We start from the raw sequence: 11,211 nt of genomic DNA, 5'->3' as shown, positions 1-11,211 counted from the left end.
TTTGTATTTTTAGTAGAGATGGGGTTTTGCCATTTTGGCCAGGCTGGTCTCAAACTCCTGACCTCGGGTTATCCACCTGCCTCAGCCTCCCAAAGTGCTAGGATTATAGGCATGAGCCACCACACCTGGCCCTGGAATGATATTTCTATTCCACAACATTCCCAGGGACCAAGACTTCTTCCAACTCGCTGCTCTGCCACTTCTAGGGTGTGGCTCTTACCTCCTGGTCTAAGATGGCAGCAGTCTTGTACCTATTCCAGGCCACAGGATAGAGGGTGGAACAAAGGGACGAGAGTGCACATCAGCTGTCTGACAGTTTCTGGAAGGTGCCATCTAAACCTTTGGCTTAACTGTCACTGGCCAGATCTTAGTCACATGACCACATCTCGGGAGGCTGAGAAATAGCAGTTATTTCAGGCAGCCACAAACAGAGCTACAAACAGAGAGAGAACTCCATTCCTATGGAGAAAGGGAAAATGGGTATTATGGGACAATTAGCAATCTCTGCCACATGCATCATGGGGCAGAACCAGGATAGGAACCGAGGCCTCCTACCCCCAGCCTGGGACACTTTCCGCAGTCCACACCAGGAGCAAGGCCAAGGCTGACATCAGCCCATCTTAGGAAACAGACAGGAGGAAGTAACATTTATTGAGCAACTCATTTAATTTTCCTAACAATACACCGAGGTAGGCAGAGCCCTAGTTTTGCATCTAAGGAGGCTTTGGGAGATTATGTCATTTGTCCAAAGCCACACGTCTAATAAATTACAGACCCAGGATGAGAATCCAGCTATATCTTCCTGCAACATGTGTTACCAGTTTATTGGCAGCCTCTGAGGTTCAAGAGGACCTAGCTTGTCCCTTGGGACCAGCTAACCAGGTGGCCTGAGATGATGAACTGGGAGGCCGAGAACTTGGCAGCCGAGAACTTGGCATCCTTTACTTGAATTATCAGGTCAGCCTCTGAGCCTGGGAGACCAACAGGAGACAGGGACCCTATGGAATCACAAATCAGGTGAGTGACAGGTCTCCTCTGGCATTTGTGCCTTGGTGATGGTGCCAGCTGTCACTCCAGGACTTTGGCATAATTGGCAGGTGCCGCCCCCCACCCCGCCTTGCCTCTGCCTGGTGGGGCTGGTGGTGCCTCTCCTCACCTGTCACCCCAGCCCCCGGTTCTCCTGGCAGTGCCACAGGACTCAGAGTCTTCGGAAGTAACATTTCTCTCTCCCACTCTCAGATGTGACACTGGTTCACTTCCCAACACGGAGCAACTGGTTCATCGTGTCTCTCCATCCCCCCTGCACATACCAGTCCCTGGTCATCCCCACCTGCCCTTCAGCCGCCTCCATCCCCATAAACCCTCCCCCACCCACCGGCTGCATCTCTGAGCAATGGACCTCACCACCCGAGTCTGCCACAATGCAAGGTCACCAGCATTCCTGCCAAGGATGGGGAACGGGGTGACTCAGTTCCCGCTTGCTCATCCCAGGAAAGGGAAGCAGGGGGAGGAGGGAAGCAGGGGGAGGAGGGGGGAGGGACCTAGATACTCATTTGCTTTTGCCTTAAGCTTCATTGAGAGGGAGACTTGGGCATTGCTGCCAGTTGACCTAATGGGTAGTCCCCCTTATTAGCTTCACAGAGTACTAGGAGATTCACCCCACTCAAAAAGGGGACACTAAGAGTCAGACAGCGCCTTTGAGCAAAGCTGAAGGGCAGAGGCAGCCTCCAGGTCCTCTTGCCTAGGAAGAGGCAAGCTGCCCCTCCCATCTATAGCACAGTTCTGCCCTCAGGGAGACTCCGGTCTGAGGAAGGGGGCATAGCCTCTGCCCTCAGGGACCCCCAGTCTATAGAGCCATCCGGCCCTTGACATCAGGGAGTCCTCAGTCTGATGAGAGAGGCACGGCCCCTGGCCCTAGGTGTTCCCCAGCCTGATAAAAGAGATCCAAGCTGTGTCCTTAAAGAGCCCCTAGCCTGGTAAACTTGTCCCAGAGGCTCCACTGATGGAGACAAGGCCCCTAGCCCCCAACTGGGCTGAGGGGTTGGGGTACAGGACCACAGGACTGCTAAATGGTCTGAGGGCATTTCAGACTGCCTCGTAGGGCAGTGGATGGGGGAGGCCAAAGGGTTAGGGTGTGAGTAGGACCTGGCCCTCTGCAGTCAGGGCAGAGTTGGGGACAGGTTTCTTCAGAGGGATCTCCTGTGAGTGTGAGCATGGCAAAAGTGGGAGGCCAGAGCACTTTGTCGTGACTGGGGTTGGGGGGGAAGGTCACAATGGGGACATGGTTCACCAATGGGGCAGAGGCGACGTCTTCTTAGCCAGAGCAAGTTGGATGGACCCCTTGCCCTTGTGAGGACCAAGGGGGCACAGAAGAATCTGGCAAGAACAGTAGGGACCAGAGGGCTATTCCAAAGAATTCAGATTTGGGAGGAAATCTGTTAGCAAAGTCCTAGCTGAGGAGAGCAGCCAGGTTACGGGGGAAGGGGGGAAGGTGGGAAGCAGGGATGAGGCAGCAGTGTGCATGAGGGCGAAATGAAGTTATTAAAATGAACCCACCCCTGGTGCAGGCAGAACTGTGTGCCAGGCAGGCCAGGCCCTCCAGCTGTCAGCAGCATCTGGCTCTCCACAGGCAGAGAGGAGCAGGAAGGGGGTCAAAGTGCCCCCAGGTGCCTGCTGAGAGTTCGGCCAGGGCAGGCGGGAGGGCGCCCAGGGCCTCTGGCCCCATTGCTCCCTCCTCCCTTCCTGCAGTCTCCACAGTGCTGTGGGAGGCTGAGCGGCATCCGATGGGCATCCACCGGTGGGAGAACACTCCAGCGCCAGCAGCCTCAAGCGTCCAGAGTGGGGAGCGGAGGGTGGTCTGGAGGGGAGATGGTCCCTGGAAGCATGGTGTGGGAGAAAGAAGCTGGGTCACTTCTTACAAGGTGGGCTGTAACCAAACGGCTTCTCAGCCCCGCCCGGCTCTGCGCTGCAGTGTGAGGGGACCAGTCCTTGCTGAGCACTGCTGGGCAGGGGTAAAAGTTGGGGGGTGGCAAGACCACCTTACCCCAGTGCCAGGACTCTCCTCTCCTCAAGAGGGCGTCAAGGGCCCTGAGTGCTGCCCTTCCAAGAGAGCTGACTTAGAATGACCTCCAGAGGGCACTGTGACCTTGGTCATGTCTTCCCTTCTCAGAGCCCCAGAGGGCACAACTAACTCCCAGAGGAGGTGCCACTGGCAGCCGGCCATTCCGAGGCCTCCTTTTTTTTTTTTGAGACAGAGTCTTGCTCTGTCACCAGGCTGGAGTGCAATGGCACAATCTCGGCTCACTGCAACCTACGCCTCCTGGGTTCAAGCGATTCTTCTGCCTCAGTCTCCCCAGTAGCTGGGACTACAGGTGCGCATCACCACGCCCGGCTAATTTTTGTTATTTTTTTAGTAGAGACGGGGTTTCACCATTGGTTGGCGGCCAGGATGGTCTCGATCTCCTGACCTCGTGATCCACCCACCTCGGCCTCCCAAAGTGCTGGGATTACAGGCGTGAGCCACGGAGCCTAGCCTCTGAGGCCTCTTATTAGCTGCGGGAGGGGAATGGCTGATGCAGGCCCTGTATCCACGCACTCCAGCCTATTCCTTCACTGGCATGTGGTCAGATTGAAAACCCAGTACAATACCCTGGATTCTCTGAATGGCCCCTGGGAAAGTGCCTCCAAGGTGTTTCCCTGTCCTGTGGAGCCAGAGATGAATTTCCAGGTCCTTTGAGTGGGTCTCCTAGCATGGGCCTAGACCAACAGCGTCAGCATAGACCTGGGCACGCATTGGAAATTCTGATTCTTAGGCCCTACCCAGGCCTACTGAATTAGAAACGTGGGTAGGACCCAGAAATCTGCCATCACCCTCTGGGTGATCTGCCTGAGAACCCCTGGTCTGGGCAAGCCCCTCATGTTAGAGAGGAGAATGAACAAGGCCAAGGCCACACAGCAAAATGACGGGGCTAGGACCCCACTGGGTCTCCAGATGGTAGTTCAGGGAGGACACCAAGGACACCCTTGTTGGCCCATTCTGCCAGCTAGCTCTCCCTCCCCGAGCTGTTTTTGCAGATGCCACGCCCCTCCCCTTCCCCACCATGCCCAGGGGGCTTGTTCAGGTTTCCCCATGTGGGATCTGACAGCCTGGAGCAGGGGCTGGAGAGGGAAGCCCTGAGCCCTCAGCGACATCAGCTCCAAGGGTGGCTGGAGCCCTGCCACTCGGGTCTCCAGCACATGTCCCTCGGCCATCAGAGAAATTCTTGCTGGACCAAGGGATGCCTGATGCCCTTTCCTTGGACAACTCTGACTCCAGTACCCCAGGGCAAGCTTTATTTCCTGCTCCAAGAACATGATTCTGCACAAAAAAGTCAGCAATCCGTGGTTTCACAAGACTTCCCTCCCCTCCCCCCACCCACAGACAGACACACAGAACAGATCCAACACATGCTCTGTGGCCTGGCCCCGCCCCACCCGTGCCCACAGCTGAGAGGGCGGTGCCATCCAGATCCGGGAGAACCCTGGTCTGACAGGTGAGGCTGACTGTTGAGGGACCACTCTCCCAGACAGGGATGCTCACAGAGGAGCCAGCAGGGGGTGAGGTCCTGGAAGAGGGACACAGCACGCGGACGGGCTGTGAGCTTGGTGCGGGGAGGACCACAATCGTCCCGTCTCGGCTTAAGGATGGATGTGCCATAGCAACGGGTGGTAGAGGGGCAGTGCTGGCAGGAGAGGAAATTTTGGAAAGGGGTGGCCTGGCTGGAGACAGATGGTCAATCTGTCAAGACATCAAAGACCCCAGGGTCACCACTTCAGCCTCATACCTTGCTCAGCACAGGACAAGGGGCTCAGGGCTGCCCACTAGGCGGGGCTGGGGAGCTCCTCTGGCCCTACCCTACCCGGCTGACTGGCTCCCTAGGAAGCCCTGTCTCAGCCATCCATCCTAAGTTGACAGGATGTCCACACTGATGAAATCCCCCCTCCCTGTCAGTGTCCTTCCTCAGGATGGCAAGAACCAAAGGCTTAGGTTCCTCCCATGACTTGATCTGGGGCCACACTGATTGGCCTGCCTGCGGGCCTCCGGGCCCAGCATCTCTCTGTGGCTCTGTGGCAAGGCCCTGTGAAGCTACAGAGAGCCCGCTCCTCTTCCAGTGCTCCTGTGATCTAGTTGCTCCACAGCCTCAGGTTGGGGCCAGCACTTGGGGCCCTTTCTCTGCCACTTGAGACTTGGCCCTGGCCCCACTTGGCATCTCCTCCTCTCCACCCCCCTCCCTGCCTGAGGCTCAACCCCTTCCCTGGCCTGTGTCCAGATGGTCTCCTGCATGGGCAGGCCTGTCCTTCCAGCCCTGGCCTGGCCTCTGTGGCCTGCCCCGGGTCACCCAGATGGGTAGTAGGGGGTATCACTATGGTAGTTGTAATCTGGGCACACCTTCTGGACCAGCCGATAGTCCGTGCTGTAGAAGGCGATGTAGACACAGACGACTTTGAAGGGCTGGGAGCAGCTCCAGGTGGCTGAGCTCTGAGCGTGGTCTCTGGAGCAGATCTTGGCTGGGTCGTGGGTGCAGAGCGAGGTCCGGCGGCCCCGTTCCACCTTCTCCCACTCCATCCGGCAGTTGAAAATTTTGGAGGCCTTGGCTTCGATGAAGATCTGCTGTTCCTGGTGGAACTCTACAGCTTTGCTGGGGGGCACGAGGCTGATGGAGATGTTACCCTGGCCTGTGGCATTGTGGCGGAAGTGGACGCTGAAGGTCCCGTTGCCATGGTCCACAATCTTCCCTGTGACGAGCAGGTTCAGAGCCACCGTCTTGATGTTGGAGTAGAAGTCGCCCCAGCCAAAGATTTTCTTCACTTTGGCTGGGGGTGGGGGGCTGTGGTTTGGGCGACTGGGGGGCTGCCCAAGAATGCCCCAAGCCTCCCCAGGTGGGGCCAGCAGCCCTAGGAGAGTGGAATTGGCCATGGGGCGGGACTTAGGTGAGATGTGGCCCCGCTTCCGAGGCACCCGGGGCCGGGGCTGGCCCTCGTGGTCATCATGCTCAGGGTCCTCTGAGCCGGGAGGACCATCATCCTGGCCACAGATGACCTACAGAGGGAGTCGTGAGTACAGTGAGAGCCCTGTCCCTGGAGGTCCACCCCCCCACCACCAGCAGCACCTCTCTCCCTGCCACTGCACTCTGACCTGGGTGAGGGGCTCCTGCGTGTTGCTCACTGAAACTGGGGAGCAAGTGTACACTCTAGGTTGTATACATGTCAGGTTCTGATGGTCGGGTCACCCCTCATGTCCTTTCCTCACTGTCCTGTCTGGGACACGATTCAAAATCTCAAGGATGGACAATAATTCTCTTCAGTGGACTGTGGCACCAGGGACAATGGCTCCTACCCCTAGGGAGTCCCCAGACTGATGGAAGAAGCCTAGCTTCTGATCCCAGGGAGCCCCCATCTAATGGCAGAAGCGTCATCCCTGTGCTGACAGAGCCCCCGATTGGATAGGAGGTGGAATCCCTGCCTTTGTGAAATCCCCAGGCTGATGGGGGAGGCATAATCTCCGTCCTCAAAGAGCCCCGAGTCAGATAGGAGAGCACCATCCCAATCCTGGGAGAGCCCCTGCTTTGACAGGAGAGGCTAGCCTCTGCCCTTCGGGACTTCCTAGTCTGTTGGGTAAGACACCATCCCTACCCTAGGATAATTTCTACCCTTAGATGCAAAGAGAACCACCAGACACTGGAATAAGAAAGCAGAACATAGTGAAATTCTCAAGGATGAATACAGTTTTTAGGGTGGGCAGGAGGACTAGGGGAGACCGGGAGTGAACGCCACACCCAGGATGGCCATGGGAATGGAAAGCCAAACAGCTCTCCAGGGGACACTGATGATGACGTGCCAAGATGTTACTTGCATTCTGAGGTAGAGCTCATTCCCATTTTACAGATAAGGACACCGGGCTCAGAGGTTACAACACTACAAGACTGAGTTCACATAGGGTCATCCCTTCCGTTACACTCCACACCCCCGGCCTCACAGATCAGATGTGTCTTTTTGAAAGGGTTTTATCCAGACGCCATCCGCCTCTGGAATCTGCAGGGGCTCATCCTCCCTCTGCTGGATCAGATATGGTGACAAGCCACACCTGGGGAGATTCCTAGAGGCGCCACAGGGAGCGTGAGACAGCAGTGGGGGGCATCAGGGGGTTGGCAGAGCTTCCTGAGGGCACAGCCTAGCTGTGTGTCTGCTCAGCTCTTGAAAGCGACCACTCGCCCTAGGTGTCTTTACCACCAGCACCGGGGGTATCGGCTCAGCTGGGCAGCATCTGGATTTGGTGGTGACACTGGAGTGGGGACAATACAGTTCCAAGGGGCTGTGGGGTCTTCATGCCCGTGTTCTGGCCTGGGTGGTGCCAGCCGCTGTGTACTGTGGCCGAATCTGTCTCTGCCCCACAGTTCAGGCTGGCCCTGTCTGCCAGGCCCCGGGGGTGGGGTAGAAGGACGGCTAGGAGGGGAGGTTCGGGGACTGGGTCAGGGCTGCGGACCTGTAGGTGCTGGCTCCTGGGGGTCACGGCTGCGTGGCTGGAGGGTAAAGGGCCACAGGTGGGGCCGTGAGAACGGAAAGGCTCTTCCCACAGTAGCATCGGGGCGGTGGCAAAGGGCTTGTTTATTAAAGGGGCAGGTCCAGACGCGGGGCTGAGGCTTCTCCATGACAGGATTGCGGGGAGGGTTGGCGGACGCTCGGTCGGAGGGGAGTTTAGCCCCGGGCTGGGTTCGTGGAGGGGTTCCCCGGCGCCCTGGGCCGCCGAGAAGCCGCGGAGCCGGTGCACGGGGAGTGGGCTCTGGGCGCTCCGCTCAGCTGCCGCGAGCGCCCGGGGCGGGAGCCGCCTGCCCAGGTCCTGTGGGGCTCGGGCTGCGCGCAGCCAGGAGAGGAGAGGAAAACAACAGGCGGGGAGGGAGGGAGGGAGGGAGCGGGAGGGCGGGAGGGAGGGAGGGACGCGGGGGCCGCCCCCCGCCTGGACCGGCTCGGCGCTCTGGGGTACCCAGAGCCCGGGGCTCTCTGGATCCCGGAGGTCAGGGGAAAAGCCTGCAGGTCACCAGCTCCACGGCCCGGCCCCCATTAGGCCCCCTTCCGAGGTCCTGGGGCTCCTAGAAGGGGTCGGGTAACCCTGGCGACCCGGCTCCGGGCCTTTTTCCGAGCGCCGGTCGCACCTCCAGCCACCCGCCGCGGAGTGGGTGGGCCAGATAAGCACCCTCTCCCCGCCCCTATTAACCCTATCTGTCCAGTCTCCGGCCTCGGACCCGCCCTCTCCCCCAGCCTCCAGTCTTCCCCGCCATCCCCGGGATGTCGGGGGAAGGGAGAAAGTTTCAGGGCTCGCAAGCTTCCCGCGCTCTCCCCTGATCCTCCGGGCCCCCGCACCTCCGCGCAGCTCCCCGCGGACCACTCACCAGATAGAGGCTGCCCTGCACCAGGAACACGAAACAGCAGCGAGTCAGTTGCATCCTCCTCCTCCACTCTCGTCCTCTCGCTCTCCTCTTTTCCTTTCGGGGTCCCAGGCCTCTTCGTCCCCTTCCTGCTCCTTCAGGCGCTCCGTCCCATGCTCCAGTCCCCGGCGGCTCGCGGCCCTCCCCTCAGCCGGTTGCCCAGGGCCGACCCCGCCCCCTTCAGTCCAGCTGTGCTGCCGCCGCTCCCCTCCCCTGGTCCAGCTGCGCTCGGCGCGGCCCCCACTCGAGGTCCCAGATGTGCGCCCCGAGCGCCTCGAAGGGCCCCAGCTGCGCCGTGGCTCCGCGGCTCCAGATCGGCGCTCGGCGCCCCCCTCGGCTCCAGCGGCGCCGCTCTCGCCCAGATGTGCTGGGGACCTACGCGCGCGCCCGTCCTTGGTGTTAATTCCCCAGACCAGGCTGTTCTCCCGCCCCGTCGCGGCGCGCCCCCTGGCGGACGCCCCCGGCCGCGCGGAGCCCCGGCCGCCCGCTCTCCGCGCTGTGCCCCGCCAGACTGGAGCGCTCCTGGCGCCCAGGCGGCTCCCGCTTCCTCGTCCCTCCCACCGGCGGCGGCGGCGGCGGCAGGTACAGTGAGCCCAGCCGGTACCTCCGGAGTTAACTCCTCCCCTGCCGGCCCGCAGCCCGGGGACCTAGGACGCCGGCTCTCCAGCCCGCAGGGGACCGCACGCGGGGGCGGAGTAACTCTTGGAGAAGAAGGGAGAGGGTGGTGGCCAGGGGATACGGACCCTACAGTTTCCACGCCTCTGGCAGAGCGCCTGTTCCCCGGGGGGGGGGGGGGGGGGGGCAGCGAGAATCTGCTTCCCTGCCCCCAACCCAGGAGTCCTGGAATTCAGACAGATCTTTTTTTTTTTTTCAAAATCCATTCTAAGAGCCAAAACCTGTGGTGAGGGAAGTTCTTCTGGGTGTCTAGCCTGCACTCCTTTTATTATGATGTCTGTTCCTTCCCTCTTCTACTTTACTTGGAGGGGCTGAGATAATCCCTGGACCGTCTCAGTCCAGTCACTGTGACAGAAGCATTCATTTGGCAGGGCCCTGGTATGAAAGGCTGATAGGGGCCGGCTGGATTCTGGGTCCCGGGGCAGGTCCTGAGAAGCTGGAGAGTGAGGTGGGCAAGGCTGCCCTGGAGGCTGTCCCTTCATTCTTCACTACTTACCCTCGACCACAGGGGCCACCAGGCTGAGAGGGGCTCCTGTCCCAGTGGGGTCTCTGCAAACCTCCAGGGCAAGAAGAACACAACCCTGATCTGACATTCCCAAAGATGGGGGCCCATCCTCCATCACCCCTACTCTGTATCTTCAGGTCTCCTTCCTGGAATTTCAGGGTCCCTTTAGTCTTTAGAAAAATGAAAGGTCAAGTCCTGGCACCCCTTGAAGGCTGTGAAGGTGACGAGGCACCCCATCATTCAGAGTGGTCCTAGCTTGGCCTGGGCCCAAGGAGCACGGTGGGTGGGCACTCTGCTCTGTGGCCCTCCGAGGCCCAGCTTGGTCCCGTGGCTGCAACCCCGGCACGCACCCAGCCTCCTCCCCCACCATCTGCCAGGCGGGTGCGCGGGGAATGCAGATGAATCTTAATATCAGCCTGGGCCAAGTGCTATGAGGGAGACAGATTCTGTAAAACCCAGACAGCGTCACAGAGCCCCCTGCATTTCCAGGCACCCTGGGCTATACCAGGATGCAACAGCTCTTTCCTGGTGGTGGTGGGGGAAAGGGGGTTGTACATGTCTAGTCAAAGACCCCCCAAAGCCAGGGGAGGAAGGAACAGGCAAATCTTTGTTTGGCCTCTGAGCCTCTGGTCCGGCTGGGAGGGAGAAGCTGTTGGCCTGAGTGTGGGCAGCTGGTTCCGGCGCTCAGCTAGGCAGGGGGCGTAGCTGGGCCCACTCCTTGTCTGGTTTCCAGAAGGTCCTGTCCCCAGGAGAGCTGTGTGGCCCAGCAGAAAGAGCACAGGTTTTCAGGCCAGACAGTCCCAGATTCTGTTCCAGACCTGGCTGTGTGACCTTGGGCAGGTTACTTTGGTTCTCTGATGTCCGTTTCCTGATCTGTTCTTGCAAGAACCAAATGAGACAAAATGTGCAAACAAAGCGCAGGCACGGTGGCTGGCGGGCAGTCGTAGGAGTGCAATAAACGGAAGTTCTCGGTTCTCCACTTCCCACACATTTGCTCTGCCTGCTCCTCCTGCTAGGCTTGCCCTCACTCCCCTCTTGGTCATTTCTGCCTCTCACTTTGTTTGAATTTCCCCCTGCATTTATCCATCACCCCCTGGCTGAGCCTGTCCTCCGTGCCAGGCGCCAGGCCAGGGGTTGAGATAGAGATGAATGGGACACCGTCCCTGCCCTCAAGGATCTCATCGGCAAGTGTGGAACAGAGACATGAAAATCAATAATTATAACTCAGGGTGGTGAGTGGAATAACAGATCCCTGAACAAGGAAGGCATTACAGATGCGCTGAGGAAGCGGGGGGGACAGGGGCGGGAGGGTCAGTGATGGCTTCCTGGAGGAGGTGAGACTGCGGGTGTGAGGAAGAGCCTGCCTGGCAAGGGCTAGTCCTGGCAGAGGGCACTGAATGACTAAAGGTCTAGAGGCTGGAACTGGAAGCAGTTTGCTGCTCCCGGAGCACAGAGCGGGAGGAGGGGAGCCTGGGACCAGCTGATGGAGGGTCAAGGGTTTGGGACCTTTGTTTATGAGGAATCTTTGAAGGGTTTTAAGGGGGCTGTGATTATAGTTAGATTTGCATT

At 59.2% G+C, this 11,211-nt stretch overlaps 1 protein-coding gene across 1 annotated transcript; it reads right to left on the bottom strand.

The window, feature by feature from the left end:
* Positions 1-4,136: 4,136 nt before the first annotated feature.
* Positions 4,137-8,598, bottom strand: NXPH3 (neurexophilin 3). The gene is made up of 2 exons (XM_012463483.2): positions 8,427-8,598; positions 4,137-6,079 (listed from the first exon to the last, which is right to left on the bottom strand). Exons 1-2 carry the CDS (start codon positions 8,478-8,480, stop codon positions 5,375-5,377), a joined length of 759 nt encoding a protein of 252 aa, XP_012318906.1. The 5' UTR covers positions 8,481-8,598; the 3' UTR covers positions 4,137-5,374.
* Positions 8,599-11,211: the final 2,613 nt, after the last annotated feature.

Source organism: Aotus nancymaae, unplaced genomic scaffold (genome assembly GCF_030222135.1).
Source record: "Aotus nancymaae isolate 86718 unplaced genomic scaffold, 86718_ANA_hifiasm-v0.15.2.pri h1tg000072l, whole genome shotgun sequence".
NCBI classification, from domain to species: domain Eukaryota; kingdom Metazoa; phylum Chordata; class Mammalia; order Primates; family Aotidae; genus Aotus; species Aotus nancymaae.
This window is presented reverse-complemented; position numbering and strand designations above follow the sequence as displayed.

Excerpts from the sequence above, each read along its gene's own strand:
- NXPH3 (XM_012463483.2), bottom strand. The coding sequence starts at position 8,480 with ATGCAACTGACTCGCTGCTGTTTCGTGTTCCTGGTGCAGGGCAGCCTC. Across the intron at positions 6,080-8,426 it reads TGCAGGGCAGCCTCTATCTG|GTCATCTGTGGCCAGGATGA; the intron begins GTGAGTGGTCCG and ends CTCCCTCTGTAG.